This window comes from Epinephelus lanceolatus, chromosome 10, assembly GCF_041903045.1.
Source record: "Epinephelus lanceolatus isolate andai-2023 chromosome 10, ASM4190304v1, whole genome shotgun sequence".
In the NCBI taxonomy this organism is placed as follows: Eukaryota; Metazoa; Chordata; class Actinopteri; order Perciformes; family Serranidae; genus Epinephelus; species Epinephelus lanceolatus.
Window position 1 is genome coordinate 34,966,870 of NC_135743.1, and position 27,009 is coordinate 34,993,878.

Genomic DNA, 27,009 nt, shown 5'->3' on the forward strand with positions numbered 1-27,009 from the left:
ACAGGGTTTGTGTTACAGGTCACTCAGTTGTGATACATATTGGGGTTCAATAAAGGTATGTAATCTGTTTTGCCTAAAACATGTCTATTTTCGTATAGAATATTCCGTGGCTATATTATATTAATTATATTAAGTACCCCTGGAGGTATTACTGGGTTTTAGTCCTTTTTTAGTCCTACACATCTGTGACTTCCATCTAGTGGTATATAGGAAAACTACAGCATCCTAATCCAATAACCGCTTCATCTCTCCATAAAAAGCTGCAGTACCTCCTGTTGATATGGATTGAACAAAAAAGTTCAGTTAAAAGGGTAAAATTAACATACACGTTGACTTTTTCTGAAATGAAACCTGAAATCAAACTGCTGTGACACATTTTAGTTTGTCAGTTTCCATTATTACTTGCACTCTCCATAACATTTGATCTAGCCTTTTTTTTCACGCATGAAAATATATAAAACATGTCAGGGAGTAGGTGTACGGAGATAGAATTTGGCAGCAATTGTGGAAATGATGCTGCAACACAATCAAATACAAAAAAGAACAATAGAAGTACCATTGTGTATAAAATCAAAGCAGAAAAAGGAAGAAGTTTTTGTTATACTTTATTAAGGCAATGAAATAAAGGTAAACAACAGATGAGCATAAAAGCAGGTTAAGAAACATTAAAAGATCAAGGACTTAAATTTAGTAGATAAAGTTTTGTCCGTTTGGTCTTGTATTGTCCCATTATTCATCTACCCATCTGCACACATGCGGCGTTCAAATACTCCCGTCATTTCCCTCACCCTTCCATATGTAAGTGAGTGCTTACCATGCAGTTAGAGTCTTAATATTATTGAAACTTTCCAAAGTCTAAAAGTCTTTCAAAAACACCAAAAGGTATACCTCAAGACCCTGGATTTACATTCGACAGTAATTGTTTTCCGTCTGCGTGTTTTAAATAATCCCAATATTTCCAACCGCACCTGAAGGCAGCTTCACTTCACAGCAGCCCGACAAGAAAAGACGGAGGGACTGTGCCGCAGCCTGTCGCAGAAGACACGCTACCAAAATTCCCCACAGAATTGCCCCAGCCAGCATCCATGTAGTCAGCTGTTACACCAACTCCTGGGCGTTTGGGGGTAAGTGTTTGTTTTTTGTTTTCAACCCTCATAGTTTTTTAACTTTGTTGCCCCGAAGTTGTTTGCGGCCCCCGTCCCGTGGCAGCGACAGAGGCAGGGATGTTTACTGTACTCTCTCGCCGCCTGTGGCGTCTAATTTACGGGAAAACGGCTTTCCTGCACGCGATAGGCTGACATAGTGTTAATATTACTTAGCTTCGGGGATATGCTAAGTCCTAATGACATGTTAGGAACTCAATTAAGTTGTTTTTACCAACCTGTACACGTGTGCTTGTTATATTGAAGCATTGTTGTTGGTCGGACGTGTCAAATATTTGCTTTGCTAACTTTTATTATGTCTTTAATAATTGCTAATATGCTAACCGAAGTGTTAATGCTAATAACCATGCACAATAATGTATACCCCAATTCTTATATTATTTCAGTGCAGCTCTAGAAAGTTACAGGCCTACAGTCTGCAGATAGTTTAAGGTGGTAACGTAACACATAAACAGTGATGTGGTAATGTAAACTCTTACCACCAGTGATCAGCATATGATAACATCAGTAATTCAAGCACCCACATAAACAACTCATGTCTTTATTCTTCAAAGACCATATCTTCATATTAAAACTTTAAATACCAATCACTTGTTTTAATACACGCGTGCACGTGTTAAAATACAGAGTTTAATCAGATCTAATATCCATATCTAGTCCAATATGGCCCCTCCATGAAAACCTAAACTTGCTGATACTTGGCTTTTGTGTCTGTCAGGCTTTCATGATTCCTCCTTATTATTCACGTGTGTGTAGGTGAAACAGTGACACTTTAATGTGAAGTTTAATGTGCTTTAACAAGCTCAGACTCATACCACTGAATCAGCCTGGATCTCCAGCATTCCTCACCCGGTGTAAATGCATGCACTTAAAGTGAACATAAGGATTGACTGGATTTTGGTCCCGTTAATTTAATCTGACTGATGTGTCTCTAAACAGTCCCAAACTGGAGCCTGAGGACATCAAGGGACTTGAAGCGGTGCCCAGAAAAATGCTTGTTTAAATTTCATTTGCTTAGCTTAATTTAACCCTTTAGATAATAGCACAATGAGAGGTTGTATGGTAGACCGCTTTGATTAAAGGGCTTCAGTCTATCCTCTGCTCTGCAATTCTGTAGTAAATACAGTAATAACCACTTGCCAAAATCTTCTCAAAGAGGTTCCTGAAGACATATCTTCCTGAAATGTGGTTTGTGGTCCAAAAAGAGGGTTTTGGATAAGTTTTAGTCTATGTGGAGCTTAAAGTGTAAACCAATCTCAATATAAATGCTTTATTTTCAGGGATGTGGGATTCCTATCTGTGACCCAGAGGCACATGCTGATCAATGATGGGAATGTTTTACCTGCTGCTGCGTCCATCGGCTCCACTAAGATGACCCCAGGAGAGGTGAAATGTGGATGACAGTGTGAGCCAGGGGAATTCAGCGTTTAGGCCAAGATATCCTCCCACTGTGCCAAAAAGAAACCTGTTCTAGTTTACACAAAAAGGAACCTTCACACTCACTCCCAATCAGCTGTCGCAATGCCAATGCCAGGACCACTGTGGGCGTGCCTGGCTCTGGTATGGGTGGGAAGCTGCAGCGCCCACAGCTCGTTTACCTGTGAGCCCATCAAAGTGCATCGGTGCTTGGGGATGCCCTACAACATGACCTTCTTTCCCAACATGATGGAGCACTACGACCAAGATATTGCAGCCAGTAATATGGAGGTGAGTCCTCAGAACATTTCACATATGAGTGTGTTGATGCATTACATTGTGCCAGTATTGGCCCTGTTGAGCATTAGCCAATCAATCTTATTTACTGCCAATATAGTTTAGGGTTGTTGTTTTTTTCCTATCAAACTGTCTGTAAAAAGTGCAGTTACATTTTATAATATACACATACTTTATGTATTATTTGATCAAAACTTTTCTTCATTAGTTCTTAATTTAAAGATCCAGATGTGTTACAGATTTAATTTTGCCTTTTAATCTTGATGGCAAATATTTGTCTTAACATTAAACACTATTCAAAACCGCAGAACTTAATTTTAAATCCTTGGGGACGTCCAAAATTTTTTAAAGTAGATATCAAATATGTGAGGCTGAATTTGGGGGAAAAATGTTTATTTAGCTTCAGTGATGACCTGGAACACACTGAAACAAACATATTTGTCATACTGTCATACAGATTGGGAAAACTCTGCTTTTCCTAACCTTAAAGTGCTTTAATTGGCTAAATTTGTGTTAAGGTGTTTCACAGCTGCTGCTGACCCACCTTCTCATAAGTATCTCATTAGTTTGGTTTGCATCCAGAGTTGTAAATATATTGACCAGTGATAGAAAAAAAAGATTCCTCTGCTTGTAAATAGAATTATTATTCAAGCCACATTTAACAATGATGAATATCATCTCAAAATAATTGCTATGATTAGTGCTATTATTAGTGCTGTTAGTGGCTCCAGTCTATAAATGTCAGTGTCTGTCAGCCCTCAGAAGAGCATATTGATTCGACCATAATTACCACTTTGTAATGGTCATCAACAGGCAAAGACAATTTACCAGCCACAGTTTGTCCACAAATCGTGCCTGGTTGTTATAGAGCACTGTTTAGTAGATACAATTTTGAAATTGTATTGTTGTGAACATGAAACACAAACATTGAAATATAGTGGTGAGAACTACTCATTAAGGTTCTTTTAACAAGAAAAGTAGATTAAGAAAGAAGAATATTCTTAGGCTCAGCAACAAGCTGCTGCACAAGGGAGTAGTTACAGCGGAGGGGTTACATACACTCAGGTCTGAGCATTATTAAGCACAATTTTCTCTGTAGTTAAAGTTGTCTCACAATTAAATCACCAGGATTATCCCTAGAATAAAGACACCATTTGTTTGAGGAGATGCTGTTTATAGCAGTAGTTAAAATCTAGTTTGTGCAAAGCAGTTTTGCACATTAGCAGTCCAGGTAGGATAACTTTTTGTAGATGATTTTTTACCATGTTGTTATGTATGCAAGTATATTTACCCAGGACAATGCTAGACTATTTCATTATGTGATGCTTTGTATAAAAGGATGGGGAAGAGATGCAAAAGATGTTAAGTTGGCTCCGGTCTGTTGTTGAGCAGATGTGTTTCATTTTGCTCTCATTGTCGAACTGAAATTGCAGTCCATTTATGCTAAGAAGTCAATGTACTATATGTCCTTGGTAGTTTTTATTAGTGTACTTTTTTGATTAAAATAGTAATAACCAACAAGCAGATATTTTTCTCTTTTTTTATTTTTCTGTTGTAATGGTGCCTGCTACATTAGGGTTCCCAAGGTGGCTTGAATTTTGGTTCCCACTGACCACACATTGAACTAAATACCAAGCCAAATTTGATAGAGGTGATATCTGTGCGATATCTAAAAATAGTTTGTGATATTGCTTCAAGTCCTACGGCCAGACACACAGCTAACCAGCAAGGGGGGCCAAAGTTGTTAGGTATCACTTCACCTTGAGCAGTAAATAATATATGATTCTATACGTTAACCATTGGCATGATACGAATCAGCGAGTAGCACACAGAGTGCTTAAGTTACAGGACCTCTTGTTGTCTTGCAATTTTTCATCACCACAAGTGGACTGATGAAAGAGATCTACGATCTCTAGCTAAACAACCTGCTTTGTATAGAGAAGCGAAGTGCCTCCCCTTACTGTGTCCTCCATGGGACCTTATTTTGGAAAAAATATTTATGGTAGTCAACAGCGAAGACAGATAATATTTTGTTCTCATTTGAATTGTGCCATGAATTACATATATGATGTTTGTCCATTCAAAATATAACATTAAAAGTCAAGAAAGTTGCAGCTTTTTGTAGGTTTGTCTTAGTACCATTTAGTTTTGTGTGAAACCACTGAGAGAGCTACACCTCTCGTCTCTCGCTCAGCACTGGGTGTGTGGTAACAACAGGAAACAAAAGTAACACTGTTTAGCCAAGCTTGCTAGCTACCACTTTGTGAGTAGTCTACAAACAGGATGTTTCCTCTGCATGTTATGCGATGTAAGGGGACAGACGTCTTACATTTCTAATGGTACACAACCAGTGCTACATGTGCTTGCTGAAGAAGAGGGGAAAATGGTTTCTATCATTGTTCTAAGGCTATACAGGACCGTGATTTGGTCCAGTCAGTAGTGCAGCATGATAGTTGACAGCAGGTCCCATAGCAGCGACAGCATTCAAATGTCAGTCAACAGTTGCCATAGGAAATGACTGCCCAGAGACTTGAATTTCAGTCGCTGTTTCCACAGACATATCCAAAAAAGACTTCTACCTCTTTTGAATAAATTGGAAAGATATGTACAATAGCTGCAGTATCATTATTATTTATATTTTCTTACACAAAAATCTGAGGGAAGTTAAAATATCAATGTCAGTCACTGGCCTTGTTTTTCTAACGTGACTGTAGACCAAGTGTTGTCCTGTGTCCCTCCTTAGTTTCTTTAGTTGTGTCATCCAGTGTCCTGACATTCCTGAAGGCCAGGGTTTGGTTACACACATTTGGTGTCATAGTGTTGAGCGGGAACAGTGATCTGTTGAAGGAGTCCTTTGTGTGGCATCTGGCAAAGGTATAGGCTTCTTATTTCACAGCAACCTTGGCCACGGGCAACTTCATCGACTTTGTTGTGAGGGGCCTTTGATATCTGGAGGAAGGGGAGGGACACACCCAGCCTCGCACAAAGCCTATCCTGCATACCACAATGAGTATTCTCTCTCTCTGTTAATCACTCACTCACTTCCCCCCATACACGGTCTTACCTCTACGCTACTGTCTCCCAGGTGACAGGCTTACACTCTCTGGCCTACATTCAACATTACATACTAAACATAGCTCTCTTTGAAAGCATGCTGTGATTTATCACAAAGCCGTGACGCTGTAATCAGGCAAACTTCTGCTTCAGTATGGGCTCAGTCCAGCCTATCAGTAGGATTTTCCACAGGAGGGTTAACCTTTTTCCGCCCTTGGTCCCAGATTCCACCAGCGTTTGCCAGCTTTTGAAATAGAAAAGTTTGAAGTTTTAGAATACAAAGAGACTGGAAAGACTAATTGACGTACTGTAACCGACAGTGAACACTGAGGGTCTTAAAAGTTGGAGCAAAAGTTTGAAAAGTGATTTTCTGGCCATTTTTTGAATCATTTAATCCTTGAAGTACTTTGCTATGAATTTCTCTGCAGAGGATTTTGTCATTAAGAGCAACTCAGCTCGACTTGTACCGCTGATCCTGGTTGAAGGTTCCTGAAATGAGGGCAGTTTTTACAGTAACTCTGCCGTAAAGCAAATAAAGGTCAGATTGTTGAGCAATGGGGAGCTCATTGAGAAGGAGTCCAGGACCTCCACCAGAGAGAAACAAGGACGCTTACTGTCAGAGAGGGCAAGTCCAGACCCCAGAGACATGGGCCTGATGCCAGACTGGATTTCAGAGAAAAAAGAGGAAAGGAAACATTGAATAGTGGACTGTGTTGGAGTGTATGTGTGTGTTTTGTGTACAAATATTAGCAGTATAGACTGACACGTCAAGTCTTTCTGTGCATTTTGGTCTGATAATGGTTGATGAGGTTTAAACAAAGACACCAGCATGCTCTAACACATCCACATGGTGTTGGTGCAGTTCTCAGTGAACAAAGTATTTTTGGGTGATATAAGTGGTTTAGCCCTACTAATAAAGGAACCCAAAAAGTATATGCTTACTCAAATCCAGGGATTTAGAAACAACATGGACATGATCTGGACTTGTTTAACTGGAATGAAGTTGTCTTCAGTGTAAGCTGTGTATGTCACTGATAAATCCACATGTTTTGTGCTGCAGACACACTAATACCGTGGCTCAGCAGCAGCCAAACCTATCAACAACTCTGTGCATTCCAGCCTTCCTGGCCTGTCGTGTGTTTCCAAATGTCCGGGCAGTCATTTCCTGCCACCTATACCACACCCCCCACCTCTCAGTCCTCAAGCTCTTGACCAGTGTGTTGAAATGGAAGAATATGGTTCCCAGCCAATGAATGGGCCCCTTTGTGTGGAGCTATAGCTAAGTTAATACTACTGTATAAAGCAGTGGTTTCCCAAACTCTTTTGGTTTGTGAACCCCTTAAAATGAAGCAAAGTTGTCTTGTGACCCATACTCACCACTTCTATATATCTATATGGGTTATTATAACTACTATAACTAGGTAAACCAAAGTCTGGGTTTTTTCCCTCCTATTTTCTCCTACAGCCCTAAGGACATGAAATTCAGATTTTCAGGAAAAAAAAACATGACAAGGTTGAAGAAATGTCTAACACATAAATATTATTTGATATAATAATGATAATAATAATATACTTTACTCATGCAACACCTTTCAGAACAAACTTATTAAGCACTCCTCATGGTTGTATAACTGCTTTTGCCAGCTCTGCTACTCTGTTAATCATCATGCAACCCTTTATTCCCATTTATGATGTCAGCTCATGTTATGTTACTCAGTCACAAAAGGCTCTGTTTCCCAGCAGTGGGTGGCATCGTCAAAAGTGTTTTTGTGATCCCAACACTACCATTGGAACTGTCTCTTAATACTGGCCCAAAATGCTATTGGATATTGACGAGTATGCAAGTCAATGTGCCAAATCCGATACCACAGTTTATTAATAAACTTTAATGTAGTTTCATACCTGGATAAAACTTTGAATTCTTTTTTGCCGTTCTAAAATTGTAGCCCACACAGCAAGTTGTGCCATGCAGCCACTGGCAAGTACGGTTTGACAGCAGTGATGAAGAATTTGTTTCCTGTAAATTCTGTAACATTAGTCAGCAATTTGGTACTTTCTATGGCATTCATTCTCTGTATGTATTTGTTCAAATTTTAGTTTAACTGAGCCATGCCGTATAGCAATGATTGCAATCATATCACAGACATACAGGCTTAGCACTGTACAGCTCTTAATTTTCTTCTCAATGCAATGGTATCAGATCAGTACTCAGTATCAGCTGATACAAAAGTTCAAGTATTGAAATTGGTATAGCGAAGGAAAAAACTGAATTGGAACATCTCTACCTACAGATTGCTACTGTCTACCTGAAATGATCATGTTTTCAGGGGTGAAACTAATAATAACATAAATGTAACATATCCACAGAGAGCAAGTCCATGTATTTTGAGAACTTCAAGCATGGATCACAGGTTCTCATAGTGACAAAGTAGTTTTTAATACAACTTAATTTTTCTCTTCACCTCTAGCCATTCATGCCTTTGGCAAACCTACACTGCTCTCCAGACGTCCACCACTTCCTGTGCAAAGCCTTTGTCCCAGCATGCACTGAGGAGAACACAGTGATCCGTCCATGCAGAGAAGAGTGCGAGGCCGTTCTGTCTGACTGCGAGGAAGATATCCGAATCTTTGGTATCACCTGGCCTCCTGAGCTACAATGTGACAAGTACGAAAAACACAATTACAGACATCTCATAAGAGCAACACCAGTGGTTCTTGATCAGACCATTGAATGATTTGTTTGTTTTTTCCAAATAGATTGGACCCATGTAGCACTGTTGGTGGGTCGGCGCTTCCTCTTACCACCCCAATGAGTCCCTCATCAGCTAAGAGGGACCTTGGCTTCTGGTGCCCTCTGCAGCTGAAGACCAAACCAGGCCATGGATCATCATTCCTGGGTGCCCAGGACTGTGCTCCACCTTGCTCCAACATGTACTTCAAACCCCACGACATTGAATTTGCCAAGACCTTCATTGGTGTTTGCTCCATCATCTGCTTAGGCGCCACACTCTTCACCTTCCTCACTTTCCTCATCGACGTCAAACGTTTCCGCTACCCAGAGCGCCCCATAATCTTCTACGCCGTCTGCTACAGCTTTGTCTCGCTCATATACTTCATTGGTTTCTTGCTGGGGAACAACGCAGCCTGCACCAAAGCGGCTCATTCTACCGGTGTGGATACAGTGGTGCTGGGCTCTCAGAGTAAAGGCTGCACGCTGCTTTTTATGCTGCTTTACTTCTTCACTATTGCCGGTATTGTCTGGTGGGTCATACTTACCATCACCTGGTTCCTGGCAGCTGGACCCAAGTGGAGCTGTGAGGCCATAGAGAAGAAAGCGGTGAGGTTTGAGGAATTTATGAACATCTGTTAGTAGTGAATAGCAAGAAAGCACAGCTAAGAAATGTGGAATATAAATGTAAAAATAGACACTGTAGAAAATATTGATCCATGTGTCCTCTGTCTTAGGTGTGGTTCCACTCGGCTGCCTGGGGGATCCCCGGGGCGCTAACTGTCATGCTGCTGGCTCTAAACAAGGTTGAAGGGGACAACATCAGCGGCGTTTGCTTTGTGGGGCTCTACGACCTGGACGCCCTGCGCTACTTTGTCCTGGCTCCTCTGTGTGTGGGAGTCATTGTCGGCCTCTTCCTCATCCTGGCAGGCATCGTTTCTCTCAACCACGTCCGACAGGTCATCCAGCACGACGAGCGCAACCAGGAGAAGCTGAAGAAGTTCATGATCCGCATCGGCGTGTTCAGCTGCCTCTACCTGGTCCCGCTGGTCACCCTGTTAGCCTGCTACACCTACGAGCAGAGTCACCGCAGCACCTGGGAGAACACCTGGATCAACGACCGCTGTCAAGAGTACAGCATCCCCTGCTCCTACAAGGTAGCTGTGGCTTATTCACTTGCTGAAGGTGTTACTGCTCCCAACAAGCAAAGGACAGAGGACATATTAGAAAAAAGCTTTCCAACTCATGTTTATTGATGTATGTTGATTGAAGGTCTGCAGCTAATGTCAGCTCAGTTGACAAAAAAATGACACTGCAATCAGTTGTTAAAAAACATTTAAAGGAACCGTTTACCCCAAAATCAAAAATAGATATTTTTCTTCTTACCTGTTGTGCTATTTATCAATCTTGGTTCTTTGGTGTGTTAGAGATATTGACATTGCAGAAGGAAGCATGCATATACTACCACTTGTGACAGCGTATAGATGTAATGGAGTCCTCCTTCAGCAGAGCAAAAACAACATCTGTCTATATTTTGATTTTAAAATGGCTGTCCATTTAAAAACCACTTTCTCTCCAACAATGTCATTTGTAATACATAAGCTATTGTGTTCTGTAGTACAGTGTGAAAATAATCAGGAGAGATTGTGTACAAAGGACACTGTAAAAGAGGAAAACAAAGTTCAGTTCTCATGCCCAAAAGTTCAAAAGCTTGATTTTGTCTTAAGTCAAAAATTGTTTTTTCTAGTTTACGCCCACTAAATCACAAGGATTCTATTATGGTTTATGTGTGTCTCTTTGTTCCAGACTACAGAGCACGACCGCCCCGACCTCTCCCTGTTTCTGGTGAAATACTTAATGACACTCGTGGTTGGAATATCTGCAGTGTTCTGGGTGAGCAGTAAAAAAACCTGCTCTGAGTGGGCCTACTTCTTCAACAGGACCCGCAAGAGAGAGTAAGGCCACGTCTTTTGTCCTGTCACATGTTCAAGTCCAGTTTCCATGAGAAGTAAACATGTAGTTTCACCATCCCCTCATGTTCTCTGATCCACAGTCCCATCAGTGAGAGCCGGCGGGTGCTCCAGGAGTCCTGCGAGTTCTTCCTCAAGCACAACAGCCGCGTCCAGCACAAGAAGAAGCATTACAAGCCAAGCTCCCACAAGCTCAAGGTCATCTCCAAGTCAATGGGCACGAGCACTGGCGCTGCACCCGCCAATGCCTCCACCGCTGCCACTACAACACATCAAGGAACCTCTGTGCTGGGCAATCACGAGCCCCGTGTACACGGTTCTCTATCTGAGGCCTCAGTCAGAGATCACCTGGACAGGGGCACCTCCAGCCGAAGCTCCAGGAGGGGGGAGAGAGAGAGGGAGAGGGAGAGGGATAGGGAGAGGGATAGGGAAGGGGGAGAGAGGCGTAGCAAAGGGGGGAGTTCCTGTAAGATGAGCAGCCGCTCAGAGAGCATGCACAGAGTCCCAGATGGGAGGTAAGTAAGACAGATGTGAAATACCATTGCCACAAGTGTTAAATGTTGTTTTGTTTCTGAAAAGCACAGATGTACCACTTAAACTAATTTCAGTATTCTGTGTGTTGATATAATATACATTTCTATTATATCTCAGCTGTTTAGGCAGCTTATTCCTCTGTCATTTTTTGTCATACAGAACTTTATCTGTACAAGTAATGGCCTATGATAATCTCTAATGTGTCCTGGCTGCTTTAGGATGACTCCGAGGAGCGAGCTGTCAGAGACCAAGCACGTCTCCAGTGGACAGCAGCATCCAGCTTTAAACCTATCACACAGCAGCAACATCCAGGGCTCCAACCAGCTGGTGCACCAGGTGCCTGAGGAGAGCAAGGACACAAAGGACAGCACCTGCTGAGACGTCTGACGCACCTCAAATGTGTTGGAGTCGATTCAAGGATGGATGGATGCACAGACAACAGTCACACTTGATGCTGTTTCAAAATCACAGTTCCCATTTGTGTCATACATCATATAAGCTTTGTGCATCTGATTATGATTGTATTAGTTACACTGTAGTCAGTGATTGTTCATTGCCTGCAAAATGTAATACACCAAATCCAATGTGGTTTTTTGGACCAGAATCTGACGGAATATTTAGTGTGAGTGATGGCTGTGTCTTTCAGCTTTACTGAGCTTTTGGCCATTTAGTATGTACCTGAATATTGCAGCAGCACACTGTGGTCCATCAACACAACTACCAATGTTTTACCAATCACAGCATTTTATAGCATGCATGAAAAACTTAAGCTCTGCTGTTCTGTAGATTAGTAGCTCAGTGCCATAGAATGCATACTAGAAAACAAATGCAATATTTATGTAAATATTCTATTTTTTAGAAATGAAGTCTTTCACTGGACTAGTCACTACACTGAGAGTTATGTTAAGAAAGGTCATGATGTTGCCGAACATTCAACTTAAAGGTATACTATGCAGCATCTGACAGTTCCTGTTTGTTAACACAACATTCAAACCTGGCCCCTCCTCACTTCACTGCTTGTATGTACATCGTAAGCTACGGAACTATCTAAGGAATGTTACATTTGTAATTGAAAGGCTGATACTTAAAGCAAGCTGCCAAACTTTGGCACCTACCTGTTCAGACCAGACAGACCAACTCTAGGCCACTCTTATCCTCTCCGTCAAAAATCCTGCATAGTATGCCTTTAAGGAAATTTTCCTGTGGTAAACAGTTTTTTCAATGCCTTATTGTTCTTCCTAGAAAGATGATTTTTCTCCAAATGTCATCTTGTAATATACAATGTGTGCTACTCCTTAAAAAAAAGGCACACTCTTGAACTTGATATAGTTGAGTTTTAGACAATGTTGAACATGTGATTTTAAGTTCTCTTTCAAAAACTTGTTTTGTGTTTCTGTTTTTTATTTCTGTTGTACAAACACTTGTAATGCAGATGTGTCTTCAAAGAAGTCTCCTGTCAACTTGGATAAAGTATAGCTTTATAGTTTTCCTACAAAAATGTGCCTGAGAAGTTTCTCATCTTCAGAGAACATCAAAGAATACCCAGATGTTTTGCATGTGTGATGTCTACCTGTGTTCTTAGACTGAGCGTGAATTCATATGATTTTAATCAAATCGAGGAAACAAGTCAAACAGGATTTGCACTATTTGTCAGTAGAAGCACAAACCACTAATTATTAAATATGAATAGTCATAAACAAAAAGAGAGAATTTGGGGCTATTTTCAGGGGTTATTTATAACATATGGTCACAGACTATATTTTTCTCCCTCAAGTACTTCCAGAACAACTGGTGTGATTTATGTGAAAATCTGTCATGCTGTACTGTCTATTTTGCTGTGCAAGGGTTGATTCTTCCCTTGAGGCTCTGCACCTTTAATTTTTGTGAGTCACAGGACAGTTATTATAACACCAACTAAAAGGGAATTCTTGTCAGTCCATTTCTGTTGTATATTCTTATTCTGGCATGTGGACGGGGGTCTTGCTTACCATGTACCTAGACTTAGTGTAGTCTACAAAATGCTCCACACAACTTTTTGAGCCTTTTTTTTTTACTGTTTTTATGTAGCCTATCTTGTCAGCTGAATTTTGTATCAATCCAATTTCATTTTAATAAAATATAATTGAATAAAATTTGTATTTGTGTGAGTCATTTACTGCTTTTTATGATGAATTTTTACTTTAGCACCACTAATATTTTCACACAGGCCAAATAGTGTACACAAATCTATCCAAAAAGCAGTGGCAAATCTTCCTACACCACCACCACCAGCCTGAACCACTGATACAAGGCAGGATGGATCCATGCTTTCATGTTGTTTATGCCAAATTCTGATCCTACCATCTGAATGTCACAGCAGAAATCGAGACTCATCAGACCAGGCAACCTTTTTTTTGGTGAACCTGTGTGAATTGTAGCCACAGTCTCCTGTTCATAGCTGACAGGAGTGGCACCTGGTGTGGTCTTCTGCTGCTATAGCCCATCTGCTTCAAGGTTTGCCATGTTGTTCGTTCAGAGATGGTCTTCTGCATATTTTAGTTGTAACATTGTTGCCTTGCTATCATCTTGAACCAGTCTGGCCATTCTCCTCTGACCTCTGGCATCGACAAGGCATTTTTGCCCAGAGAGCTGCTGCTCACTGGATATTGTTAGGGGATTTTCGGACTCTCTTTTTCAGACCATCCTTTGTAAACCCTAGAGATGGTTGTGCGTGAAAATCCCAGTAGATCAGCAGTTTCGTCTTGACCATGTCTACATGCCTAATACATTGAGTTGCTGCCATGTGAATGGCTGATTGGCTATTTGTGTCAATGAGCAGTTGAACCAGTGTACCTCATAAACTGGCCGGTGAGTGTATGTACCTATATTAATAATAAGATATATGGGAAAGTGTATGGGTGTATGTGGAGATTGGCAGATTTGCACATACTGTATTCTTTCATTTTTTATTTTGTTGATTTCTCATCAACTCGATCTTGTTCATGATCAATACAATAGACACTGTACAGAAGATAATAATTTTTTAAATTTTAGTTGTTTTTTGTTTTTTTGGGGGGGTGGGGGGGGGGGGGGGGTGCTGTATGTGCTAGGTCCGGCACTGCCAAAAAAAAAGTAAATAAAGAAAAAGAAAATAAAACATGACTGACTCACTTATGCAGCCCATATGAATATCACAGGGATGTTGTGATGCTTTTTTTTCCCTCACAGAATGTTTCTGTAAATTGACTGGCTCCTTCCTTCTTGTCCTGCCCTCATCTGGACTAAACTGTCTGGAGCTGGAGTCAAACTGTCGCTTCAAGCCTCTCAGAGCGCGCGCACAGTCCGTCCGTTGTCTGCTGCACGATGTCTCCTCTCACTGCCCGCTTGCTGCTGCTTGTCTGCTTGGCTTTACCGCTCTATGGCGTGGAAAAGGTGAGAAATAGAGGATACCGAAAGGATCCTGACGCTGATAAGGTAAGAGAGATAAGCTGAAATAACCATGCGGCCGCTTTGATCATTTCTAAAAGTAGACTCTGTGCCATTTCCAGGAAGGACTTGTGCGTTTTGGATAGATGTTGTGATTTCCCATAACCAAAATGCTTCCAAATGGAGCTTATTTGAAATGTTAATAACTACAGCAGAATGGCTTTATTGTCATTTATCGCGCTTTGTTGTCTTTTTAATGCATCTCTGTTAACATCCATAGGGCACATTGCATGTTATATTCATAAAACTCATCCTGGGATTTCTTCTTCTTGTGGCATGCCAGAAGTAGGCCTATGTTTAAACAAGTGATTTCCCAAAAAGAAAAAAGTAATATGCTGATTCATCCACATGATCCACATGTATGCTTACAGTGCAATGAGTGTGGTCACCACTTTGGCATTATGGTCTCCAAAATTACCTGGTCCCAGCAGCAGATGAGAAATGCTGTTTTATAGCTTTTGTATGGTCAGCTGGTTCTCTATTATTCCAGGCCTGGCTGCTCTCCAGCAGACTGAGTGGACAGAAAAAAACCCTAACAGGAAGTTGGGGTCTGGCTCATACTGTCTGTCTCTTTGTTATCTTTCTGGCTGTCTTACTAGTTTATAAGCAGTTATATGATTTGATTTTTGGAGGAATTCTGTCTAATATTTTAAGGCTGATACATGTATTACAATATATCTGATATGATCAACAAGTCCACAGCACCCAATTCACACCAACCCCAATCTTAAGACTATCTTTGTCGAGAGTTATATAACCCTCCATGCTATAGCCTAGGTGGATAGTGAAGGAACAGAGTGGACACACATTTCTCTCCTCAATCTCTTGGGAGTCAAATGAAAGTGAAACTCGTGTTTATTTTACTGGGACTCTGTGGACCTCCCCTGGGGACTCCCAGAAGTCTGCGTACCCCACTCTGAGAACCACAGAGCTCAAGCAGTTGCTCTTATTATCCTCCAAAGTCATATACCACAATTGAGACCACAGTAGGGGGATGTACTGAAAAGCATCTCATGTTACCATCTGTATCTAGTGCACTGGAAATGATGCAGAAAAGCCCAACTGCACTAGACACTCTGGAGAAGGAAGATCTGCTTATATGAACGTGGTAAAAATAAAATTCTACTTTGCATCCTTCCATGGTCCTGTACATTCACAAATGTCTGAGGCATTATATCTTGCTGTGCATGCTCCAGAAGAGCTTCAGTCCTTGTTTCAGTGTTAGCTATTGCATGAAATACAACTGATTCCTCTGCACTTTGGGGGCGAATGCAGACTTTATGCTTCAGTTACAGTAATTGGCTGTGTGCTACTAATATTCAGAAGAGCTGGAGTGTAATTCCTGCAGGCAGGCAGCACCACTACTGCAGACTGGAAGCTAATATTAAAGTCAGCTGTGTAGCAAAGTGGACAGAGGTTCCATTCATTAGTCTGCTTTGAAATGTCTCCAAAAATCCAACCCTTAATAAAACAGTCCTCCTTGCTGAATGTCTGAATATCAACCAAACGGACTCTGTATTTCCACATTTTGTCACCCCATTAGCCAAGGTGCCCCTTTTCCTTGAGGACAAATTCCACGTCTATTACAGCACATGCATACCAAACCACAATCTACTGGTTTCATCACAGCCTTCCCAGTTTTCCTTAAAGATGATGTCAGATCTCCAGGTTGCTCCAGCAAAGCCACTTAATGGCTAAAACAGACTCTTGACCATCTGCCTCACAGCAGCTGACATAAGAATATAGTAATTCCCCCTACTTTTACACATTTTCCAGATTCACATCATCTGAGATAGATTTTTCTACTTCACCCCAGAGACTCAAGTCAAGACAAGATGTTGAAACTGGAGTTAAAGCTCTTTGTTCTCCTCTCCTGCCCGGGGACTTTTTTGCCTTTATTCCTTTTGGCCATGTGCCCCTAAAACTGCTCCACAGCTGCATGCTGAGCAAAAGGGCAGCAATGACCCAACAAAAACCTAGACCCAAATCCTCTTGGCATCAGTGTTTGCTTAAGGGCGAGGACGCACATCTACGTGTCAGTTTATGTCTGTCCTGACTAAGGAATGACTAAATGACACTTACAAATCACATAACCAAAATTAAAACCCAACTCCAACTAAAAAAAGCCTTAAGAGCTAACCTACACACTGTAATCTGCTGGTCAAAATGGCTCTTTGAAGAATATATTACACCAAGCTATTTGGATCTTCATTGTGTCTGTCTCTGTATGTGGTAGGGCAGTTTTGGCAAGCTCCCCCGTCTCTGTGTGTCTCCGTGTGTCTCTGTGTGTGTTTGACTCAGCTTGAGTAAGACGCGGCATCTGTTTAAACATAGCAGGAGATTCAGCTGGACAATGAATCACACTGATAGATGTGTGGCCAAACACCTACTAATTTAGGCTGTCTGAAAGCCCTCACTTCCTCATTAACACACAATCTGTCATTCACTTGCTTCACGGCCTCATGGTTGCTGGTTCTATTGCTTTGCCTTGGTTTGGATCCCATCTGTTTTTACACTTATTACAGTCCTATGGCAGTGTATTTGTTTATATGACTGGTAAATGAGGTATAATCTGGCTTCTTGTGTGTGATGGTTGGATGAATGGCAGCATTTAGGTGTCCACAGTGCATGCAGACCAAACTGAGACTTATCCACCAGGGTGAAAAAAAGAAAATCTGAAACAGGAAGTTAGATAACAATAGACTCTGCTGTTGTTATTGCATGCTTTTTTTTTACTGTCAGCTTCCATCACTACTTCCTCTTCTGCCTGTTTTTCCAGTATGGCAGTTGCATGCAGGGGCCAGCAGGCACCCCTGGCAGAGAGGGTAACCCTGGAACCAACGGCATCCCAGGAACACCGGGCATCCCTGGACGTGATGGGCTCAAAGGCGAGAAGGGCGAGTGCATGAGCGAGGTCTTCGAAGAGCCGTGGAGGCCCAACTACAAGCAGTGTGCCTGGAACTCTCTGAATTATGGGATCGACCTGGGTAAAGTAGCAGTAAGTATCCTGATACCTTGAACGACATGTGGCTGTCTGTTTCAGCCATTTCACTAATTGTCAAACAGTATACAACCACCACAGTGTGTAAACATGGCAGCATTTCCCTATGCTGTGTTGCAGGACTGTACATTCACCAAGATGCGTTCAGACAGCGCCCTCAGAGTCCTCTTCAGTGGTTCTCTCAGACTCAAGTGTAAGAACGCATGCTGTCAGAGGTGGTACTTCACCTTTAATGGAGCAGAGTGCACAGGACCCCTGCCCATCGAGTCCATCATCTATTTAGACCAAGGAAGTCCTGAGCTCAACTCAACCATCAACATCCACAGAACATCCTCAGGTAGGACTCAAGTTATTGACTTTGTTGTGCAAGAAACCTTAACCAACTATACTTTTTCCAGTGCTATACTGTATAATGCTTGAGTTTAAAGCAACAGAGCAACATTTTGAAACACGCTGATCTACTTGCTTGCTAAGAGTTAGGTGTTAGATGAGCTTTAGCTGGAGCCAGCAGCCGGTTAGCTTGACTTAGCATAAAACTTGAAGCAGGAGTAAACAGTTAGCCTTGCTCTTTCTTATTTTCAAGATAATTTTTGGGGCATTTTTGCCGTTATTTTAAGGTTAGCTGTAGATAGACACTACAACTGTAGATAGACAGGGGATAACAAGCAGCAAAGGGCCGTAGGTCGGAATCTAACTCAAGCCTCTACAAAGGACTCAACCTATGTCAGGTGCACACTTACCAGGCGAGCTGAGCTTTGGCCTAGCCTGGCTGTTTCTAAATGTGAAAAAAATCTGCCTAACACCTATAAAACTCACCAAGTAGTTTCATGTGTTTAGTTTAGTCCTCACAAACAAGCTATTCAGGCTAGCTGTTCCCTTTTTCCAGTCTTTGTGCTAAGCAAAGCTAACCGGCTGCTGTATGAGTGCGATATTGAGATTTTCATCTCTCAGCAAGAAAGCAAATAGCATAATTCCCAAAATGTCAAGATGTTCCTCCAAAGGGGCAGTGTGTTGGATTTGGGGGATCTGCTAGCAGAATTTAATATTTATTATTAAGTTTTCATGACTTTATAATCACCTGAAACCAGGAATCACCATGTTTTCGTTGGCATAGAATGAGCCCTTCTTATCCACTGGCTCTAGAGAGGGCATTTCAGGTTTTTATGTTACCGGAAGGCCATCATGGGTTCTTTTCACACTAGGAAAGGGAGGGGTGAGTGAAGGGGTTTTTCATTGGTTGCAATCTGGAACCTCACCACTAGATGCCACTAAATCCCACACACTGCTCCTTGAAGTGGTTGTTTAACCTTGGACTGTGGAAGCTGGAAAGCTTTGTCAACAATCTTTTAAGTAAAGTTACACCCTTCCAATTTGGAGAGTTTTATCACTGTGTCAGAAAACCAAACAATTAACAGTTGCTGTGTCTGGAGACAGTTTGGGTGTTCCCTGAAATTCATTTGTCTTTTTTTTTTCTTTCCAGTTGAAGGCCTGTGTGAGGGTGTCAAAGCGGGGTTGGTGGATGTGGCTGTGTGGGTGGGGACTTGTGCTGACTACCCCAGAGGTGACGCTTCTACAGGGTGGAATTCAGTATCCAGGATTATTATTGAGGAACTGCCAAAATAAAAGTTTTAAAAAGTTACATGTCAGGGAGGGCCCAGTCCTGGTAGTATGACAGTGTGTTATCTGGCCCTCTGAAATAATCAGGTATGGTTTGCCGAGGCGTCACAGCGTCACTGTTGGTAACTTGAATGTTTTTTTTGTTTTTTAAATGCTATACTAGTTGACAGGCCTATAAACAAGAATACTGTGTCATTCTGTCTACCAGAAATAAACTTTGTACTGTAGCTTTTCTGCTTACGGGTGCTGCTGGTATACACAGTAAGCATTAACAGACATTGTGACAAGACATTGACAATATTTAAACTGTACTCATGTGACATGTTTCTGGTCATTATTACTGTTAATAAAATACTTTTTTTTTTTTTAAGAATTTGACTCAAAGTTAATGACTTCTCATTATGATTGGGAGCTTCGAACTACACTGCACTTACTTAATGTAGCCACAAAGTAATACATTTAATGTATTTTTATCAAACATGACAATGCAGATGAATCACAGTTTGGATTTTGTAACAAAATGTTGATAAAGCAATGTTACAATTTGTTGCCAGCAAACAAATTAAATGTGGAATAAATGTACTGTATTGGTGTGTTAAGAACAAAAATCATGCCCATTGCTGCAACCTGTTTACATAAAAAATAATAATTTAAGAGACAAACTGAGGCCCCGTCTACTCGTATAGATATTTTTGAAAAAGGAAATTTTCCCCCTCCGTTTTAAAAAATAAATCTGTCCACATGACCTTCCTTTTACAAAATATCTCTGTCCACACTAAAATGCAAAAACCACCCCTAACGCTCCTCGGCGTTAGCTGCCTTCCTCCTCACAAAAGTAGTAAAGTGTACAGGACAACATCATGTTTTTTAAAACTCCTGCTAAAGATCTCATCACCGTTGATTGCTATTCAATTAAAGGATGGAGGCGCTCACTCCAATATACAAGTGATGCTCTGTACATGCAAATGTTTTCCTTCTAAAGCTCATAGACAACCATCCCACTTTGGAAAGTGTCCCACCATCTGCTGGTTCGATCAGGTCTGATTCAAAACCGTTGTTTATGGTGGACTTTGAACTGTGGACTCTGAGGTGGAGCAAAAACACTGGGTGCAGCAGATGCCTCTGTTCATCCGTGAAGTAGTGCAGCAATGCTAAGTGTATATATCAAGTAATCCTTAGACCAAGCAGTGCTAACAAAACTTTACCAAACTGGTAGTCCGCCATTGTTTTGAAAAATCTGCACCTTAGAAGTCATTTCAAAAAGTCTCTGTGACCTAGTTTTAGTGACCTAAAACTGCATGTGGACGAGAAGCCAAAACTTAGAGGAAAACATCCATTTATATAAATATCTGCATACATGTAGACAGAGCCTAATATTACATACACATGCAACTGAACCCTGAGAAGATCTCGAATTTGTTGTTAATAATCAGCTTTTCATATTTCATCCTGTGCCCTTCTCTGACACCAAAGAACATAAAATGTAAACAGAATTATGATGAAATATTTATCAAAACTCTGATAAAAATGCCGACTTATGCATCATTAAAAAAACAAAAACAAAAAAAAAACTAACAGAACGTCAGCTTGTTCTCTGTCATGACGAGCAACATGCTGTTCTCTAGAAGTCAAAGTGTTTGTCATGTGTCTGGAAATCCACCGTTGGTTTCACTGCTCCATTTGGCAACATTTTCAGTCATTGTCAGTGCAGATGAATGCTTCTCACATCGCCACATTCACATGTACACTGCGCACAGAGTTCGGCTCCAGTCTGACGTGTTTCTCTCTGTATCTCTGAATGGCACCCAAGTGTCAGTGTGAGCTCAGAGTCTTTGCAGCTGTCCAAGCCTCATTTATTTTGTCCCATAAGGTAGCGAGACACATTCTCATAAACTACAAAGGTGATGCAACAGGCAGGAGTGACACGAATTACGTTGGGGATGATGCCTTTGTAGAAACCCTTGGCGCCTTCGTTCCTGCAGAGACAGTAAAAAAAAAAAAAAAAAAAACATTACTTATCGGCTAATTTTAGAGAGTAGGAATGCATGTTCGGCCCCTTTGTGAGAGGATCAGTATCATACCTCCATGTCCGTCTGATGACATCAATAACTCCATTGTATCTATTGTGCTGGTCTTGCAGGCGAGCTCGCACCACCTGATATGGGTATGTCGTGGCCACAGCAAATATTTTGGATAATGCGGCCATTGTGATATATTCCAATGCACTCTGCACAGATAAACAGCCGGAGAGAGACGTGAGCAGAGCAGAGTAGGCAAACTGATGAATCACTTCTTCAGCTGCTAGTTACCCACTGTGGGTTCAGTCCTATTACACTTCAAAGTTATGAGCTTTATGCCAGACTTTTATTAAAGACTGAGCATGTTTCCAGACAGCCTGTGGCTCGCGGGGTTAATGACTTACCAGCTTGGCATCTGAAGGCACTTTCTTGTATTTGTTGTAGTCTCTCTTGAGCTCTTCATAGGCCATGAACTGCAGCGCCCCGTGAGATGTGCCAAACAGACCAGGAACATAACCCTTGGACAAGTACATGCTTTGTAAGTCAGTCTTTTATGACACACAAGTATACCCACAATGCATTATCTAGAAATGCACACACTATGACCCTCCCTGCCTTTTTTAAAGACTTTCTGTCAGATTTCACTGGGTAATGTGGTAGCAGTTATCCTGCCAAGCCAACAGAACACACATTCAGTGTAATACTTCTCTCTGTTATTACCATTATTCATGGCTTGTGAGGTCTCTACTATGGCTACTATAGGCTGTTGATGCCCTCTAGTGGTGATCAATAAACCAACCAATCAATCAAACTTTATTTGAGTGTAGTAACTTTTACTTTAGTAGTGTCTGGAAATTCCTCTACAAAACAGCCTACCTGTCAGTGAGTAAAATAAGCCTTGTGTGTAATGCTATATTACATTAAAGTAGAAAAATACACTGATGTTTAACCTTGTATAGTCCTGCCATTCCCTCGTGGCGGTAGATCTTGACCAGAGCATCCACCATCCCCTTGTACTGTTTACTGGTTCGGTCAGCATTGTACTGAAGCACCAGCCGGGTCTTGGTCACCCAGATTGGGTTGGTAAGTGTGAGTGTCAGGATGCCTAGGTGAGGACAGGAAGGTATTGTTAAAACAAGGCAAACAACATTTTTCAAATACAGACTCTCCAAAGTACAATCAGTGGCTAGGTAGACATGATTGTTAACACACACAGCCAGCTTCGTCAAATGGTGCATTTTTACTGTGTGTGCCTCCAACTGAAGATCTAAGTCCTTCAACCGCGGATCAAGTGTTCGCCTCAATAGGAAGAGGAAGAGGCATGATCTAAAGTGAAGCTGATTGTAATGTGGTGGTTGGTGCCAGACAAAACTGCTCTGCTGTTTTTGCAGACCACAGTTACTAGAGTTCACACAGCATGAGATGATAAACAATACATTGTCATTCAGCGGTGGTTCTTGTGCCAAAACATCCAATTAATGAGACAGCAGAAACAATTCTTTCAAGCCAACAGGAAGACCACATCTACACATTCCTCTCAAATAATTACAAAACAGTGATTAAAAGGAGGTTTTGGCAATCATACCACTGAAAGATTTCAGCTGGTTAAATACATCTTTATATCTGTTGTATGGCTGCACAAATAATCAAAATATTATTGAAATCCCATTATGGCCAGGCGCAATATTTTTTGACAAAGGTAAAATATGTCACAACATACCATTATAAATGAAGCTCTGTAGTATACAGAGATGTCTCAACCTACAAATCAAAAATGTTTGTTCTCATGCCGTTTAAAGCAGCTAAAATAAACCCTGTCTTTCTCTTTGATCCTCTTTGAAGAAACTAAATTTGCTCAGCTCCTGACTCCATTGGCCAACAAGAAGTAGATGCATGTGACCCTGTGTGACTTTAATGAGCTGCAGGCCTGAGTACTTATTTGTTTCTGCTTCCTTTCAGCTACGGCCAGCTCGGAGCAGTCCTGTCTGCCTGTTGCTGACTGTGTGCTAAGTATGTGAGTGTAGCAGCTAGGCAGCAGCGTTCACACGCACGTGTAGGACTAACCTGCTTCGGCTGCAGATACCAGATGCTCTGTGGCACTCAGTTCAGTTTCACGGCCATCCTTTGTGTACCCTTTGATTGCATTGTAGCTGTAAGGGAGGATTAGTGTGAGAAAGAAGACATGTAACAGTTACAGATCATTTAAGAGGTCAAAGCAAGTCATGAGAACTATCATGGTGCAGGCATGATCCAACAGGTTTATTAATAGCTTACGTACAAAAAGAAGTAGAGGCCCCAAGATGCTCCAGCACCCCAGATATTGGGTGTCACTCCTTGGTAGAGTCCTCTGAGTCCCTCCTGCTGCCACACACTCTTCATACAGTGCAATATGCCACTGTACTTAGGTCTTAACTCCAACCCATCACTCACTGCATTAAAAGGACAGCAAACACTCATAACTCATTAGCTGAAGGAATGACCCATAACAGCATTGTACCGTTGCCATTAAACAAGTCCATCTGCAGAAGTGTAATGCCATACAGTACCTGCAAACCTGATTTTGACCAGGTCCAGTGGGTGCAGCACCAGAGTTGACACCACTCCTCCACTGAGTCCTGCTATAAGGTTTTCTATCTTCACATGGGTGAACATCTGCTGGACACGTCCAGCTAATGAGACAGCAGAAACTGCTTTGCTGTCTGTCATGTTGACGGTACGGTGGTTTGGAGCTGAACTCATGTTTAACGGTAATTACCCTGGTTAGCTCCTGACGGCTAACATAGCACTCTGTAAGGTAACGTTAAAATCTCACTCTGTAACAGTTAGCACTGTGACGACAGCTCATGGGCCCTGCTGACACTGCTAGACTGACGGAGCTACCTGCCTCAACCTTCCGCATCTTCACTGGACATTAGCAGCTGGAACACGTTTTCAACATGTGGTAGCGGTCCATGGCTGAAGTAACCTTTTTCCAAAATGTCAAGCAGCAATGCCACTGCACGACCTTGCTGTTAGTATTAAGTAAACGTCAAAGAGCCACAGGGAAGAGCGGTGTTTCCGGTCGGAACCTTCAAAGTAAAAGCATTTTAGACGAACGATAACATGTTGTTCGGTACAGTCCTTATGGCTTGTCGATAATAAGCGGGCTACAGTTTATCTTGTTTTATCTTCTTACATTCACACCAACATACGGCTAGACAGACTGTAGCACATTTTAACCTCACTCTGTTACACTAACACCTGTCCCCCGCAGAACAACGTCAGGTAGGAACTAAACTCTGACTCTTATTTGAGGGAAAGGGGACGTGGAATAGCCACTTAAAGGTAACGTTACACATGACAAGATATAAATAAAATAATAATAATAATAATAATAATAATAGTAATAATAATAATAATAATAGCGTTATAAACGATACCGAAATAATTACTCTATGCAATAACGGTGCAAAGTTACAATGTGGAATAATTCGTGCTAAAATATTCATCTGTATGCAGTATCCTGTAACACATAAAGTAGTATGGTGACTTAAGTAAGCAGAATGACCTAAAATATAGTGTGTACAGTAAGGCACATTATTTCTGTTTTTTCTGAGTAGCTTACAGCACAAAAGTTGTACTGTACAGATGTCGCAGTGTTGAGGAAATCACAGTGAAAAAGACACTAAAGTAATTTTACATAGCTTGCCAACTCAATATACTGTATGTACAAATTTGAAGATTATGGAACTTGGAAAGGCCAAAAAACTTTTTTTCACATGTTCTTAAGTCATAAACACGGGACAGAAAAAATATTTTAGAGCAGACTTTGAAAATGGATCACGAGATTTTTTTTTCTCATCAGCTTCTGCAGGGCTTTAGGATGGACTTCTGTAAATAGAGTCTTTAGTTTCTTGAAGGAGATACAAGAGGAGTATGTAAGAAATGTACAGAAACACAGATGATTAGCAGAATAGGAAAAGATGACAGAGGAAGCTCTGCAGCACAATTATATAATTTTCAAACATTTGTCGAACTTCTGCCTTTTTTTTATGCCTCCAAACCGGCCAGAGCCATAAAGTTTTCAGATTGTTTATCCATCAGTCCATCCCATTGTCGTGAATGCATATCTCAAGAGTGCCATGAAAGATTTTTTTTTTTTTTTTTCAAATTTGCACTTGGACTCAAGGGTGAACTGATTAGATTATGGTGGTGGTCAAAGGTCAAGATCACTGTGACCTTGCATCCATGTAATTCTTGCTAACAGATATCTCACTAACGCCACTTGGGTATTTCGTCAAATTTGACACAAACATCCACTTGGAGCTAGCGATGAACTCATTAGATTTTGGTACTCAAAGGTCAAGGTCACTGTGACCTCACAAAATATGTTATTGGCTATATCTCAAGAATTCATATGCTAATTATGACAGAATTTCTACTACTACTCAAATACTCAAAAGCCTAAGAAGTGAAAAACACTTATGATTGAGCTTACACATCATGTGTGCACCGTGTGAGAACAGGTCACAAGTAAAAGAAAATGTCTGGAAACCATTGATCTATAAATTGGACTTATGAACCAAATTTTAACACATAAAAAGTGAATTTGAATTTAAATCTTTACACTTCTTTTTCATATAAATTAGAGAAAAATATAACTGCTGTAAAAAAAAAAAAGTGGCAAATAATTAAACCTGGTCAAGAAATAAAAAAGAAAAAGGATTCCTGCACACTGTTGCCAAACTTGCAAAATATTTAATGGGACAAGGCAGCTACGTTTCGGTCATTACAACCTTCGTCAGGCAGAGTTGAAGCACTAGGTACAAGGCAGACTTAAATGATAAACAACTCAACAGGAGTAACCAATCACAGGCCAATTAATCAGCATCACAAGCTGTGTGGGATTGGAAACAATCAACAAGGTATACAACCCATCCAGATGACATGAAAACAATTATCATCATGAACAAAGAGAGTTGAAAAAAAGAAAAGATACATCAAAAATACATTTAATACTCAAAATTCATAATGAACAAAACCAAACAGTGTCAACATATGGACCCCGATAAGAGGTAACGCTGTATAAAAAAGTATTAAAGGGAGGAAAAACAGTATTTTAAAGGGAAGAAAAAGTGCAGATTTAGAATCTAAGTCTAGGAGCAAATCTAAATTATGTCAGCAGTAAAATCAAAAGGGTTACTGCTGTCACAACAAATATATCACAAAAGAGCAGTGATTATACAATAGGTGAATATTTAGAAAAATATATAGTAAACATATCTATAAATAAAGCTCCAGATGACCCAGTCGGTGTAATATGCTCTGCCAAGAGGAGCTTCACTGTCTGGATAATAAAAAAAAATAGTTTTTTCTACACACCTGCTCAGGAGACTCTTCAAAGGTGTGCATGAGCCTTTTTTTTGACTAAATAATTCAACCTAAAATGTGCTAAAAGATCATTGATATACATTAAACACTATTAAACAATTGTATTTTATTGTGGCAGCTGTGTTAAGGTTGTGTGTGTTGATTTGGTTGAACGCGGTTGAAAAGTGCATTAAAGACAGTTTATCTTAATATGAAGTGACGCTCCTGATTTTACATTTCAGTAAAGACAACAATGAAAGTTTGATTTAATGTTAATTTAATTTTGATTTCAATTATTAGATTAAAATTATTATTACTTTTCAATTTTATTTTAATTTAATAATAGTTTGAAGAACAAATTGTTGTACTTCCGGTCTTGCTCTGCTAAATTTTGCAC

At 40.8% G+C, this 27,009-nt stretch overlaps 3 protein-coding genes across 6 annotated transcripts; 2 read left to right on the forward strand and 1 right to left on the reverse strand.

The window, feature by feature from the left end:
* Positions 1-986: 986 nt before the first annotated feature.
* On the forward strand, positions 987-13,294 carry fzd6 (frizzled class receptor 6). Its single transcript, XM_033641295.2, has 8 exons — positions 987-1,124; positions 2,444-2,870; positions 8,399-8,595; positions 8,688-9,267; positions 9,396-9,815; positions 10,465-10,613; positions 10,712-11,143; positions 11,381-13,294. Exons 2-8 carry the CDS (start codon positions 2,685-2,687, stop codon positions 11,538-11,540), a joined length of 2,124 nt encoding a protein of 707 aa, XP_033497186.1. The 5' UTR covers positions 987-1,124; positions 2,444-2,684; the 3' UTR covers positions 11,541-13,294.
* A 1,123-nt stretch (positions 13,295-14,417) lies between these two features.
* On the forward strand, positions 14,418-19,618 carry LOC117266313 (collagen triple helix repeat-containing protein 1-like). Of its 4 annotated transcripts, none has more exons than XM_033641445.2 (5): positions 14,436-14,615; positions 15,661-15,735; positions 17,407-17,625; positions 17,749-17,965; positions 19,109-19,618. In XM_033641445.2, the coding sequence occupies exons 1-5, from the start codon at positions 14,505-14,507 to the stop codon at positions 19,249-19,251; spliced, it is 765 nt and encodes a 254-aa protein (XP_033497336.1). In that variant the 5' UTR covers positions 14,436-14,504; the 3' UTR covers positions 19,252-19,618. The 4 variants fall into 4 exon arrangements, with proteins under 4 accessions (XP_033497339.1, XP_033497336.1, XP_033497338.1 ...); XM_033641446.2 differs by having other exon boundaries at positions 14,443-14,573; XM_033641448.2 differs by lacking the exon at positions 15,661-15,735 and having other exon boundaries at positions 14,418-14,573.
* Positions 19,619-19,679: 61 nt separating this feature from the next.
* On the reverse strand, positions 19,680-24,289 carry LOC117266312 (solute carrier family 25 member 32-like). The gene is made up of 7 exons (XM_033641444.2): positions 23,810-24,289; positions 23,542-23,692; positions 23,328-23,413; positions 22,214-22,368; positions 21,668-21,781; positions 21,327-21,472; positions 19,680-21,221 (listed from the first exon to the last, which is right to left on the reverse strand). Exons 1-7 carry the CDS (start codon positions 24,000-24,002, stop codon positions 21,095-21,097), a joined length of 972 nt encoding a protein of 323 aa, XP_033497335.1. The 5' UTR covers positions 24,003-24,289; the 3' UTR covers positions 19,680-21,094.
* Positions 24,290-27,009: the final 2,720 nt, after the last annotated feature.

Coding starts and splice junctions, on each gene's coding strand:
- LOC117266313 (XM_033641445.2), top strand. CDS start 14,505: ATGTCTCCTCTCACTGCCCGCTTGCTGCTGCTTGTCTGCTTGGCTTTA. Junction 15,736..17,406: donor GATCTGCTTATATGAACGTG/GTAAAAATAAAA, acceptor CTGTTTTTCCAG/TATGGCAGTTGCATGCAGGG. Junction 17,626..17,748: donor TCGACCTGGGTAAAGTAGCA/GTAAGTATCCTG, acceptor GCTGTGTTGCAG/GACTGTACATTCACCAAGAT.
- fzd6 (XM_033641295.2), top strand. CDS start 2,685: ATGCCAATGCCAGGACCACTGTGGGCGTGCCTGGCTCTGGTATGGGTG. Junction 9,268..9,395: donor AGGCCATAGAGAAGAAAGCG/GTGAGGTTTGAG, acceptor CCTCTGTCTTAG/GTGTGGTTCCACTCGGCTGC. Junction 9,816..10,464: donor GCATCCCCTGCTCCTACAAG/GTAGCTGTGGCT, acceptor TCTTTGTTCCAG/ACTACAGAGCACGACCGCCC.
- LOC117266312 (XM_033641444.2), bottom strand. CDS start 24,002: ATGAGTTCAGCTCCAAACCACCGTACCGTCAACATGACAGACAGCAAA. Junction 23,693..23,809: donor GGTCAAAATCAGGTTTGCAG/GTACTGTATGGC, acceptor CTTTTAATGCAG/TGAGTGATGGGTTGGAGTTA. Junction 21,222..21,326: donor GTCATCAGACGGACATGGAG/GTATGATACTGA, acceptor CTGTCTCTGCAG/GAACGAAGGCGCCAAGGGTT.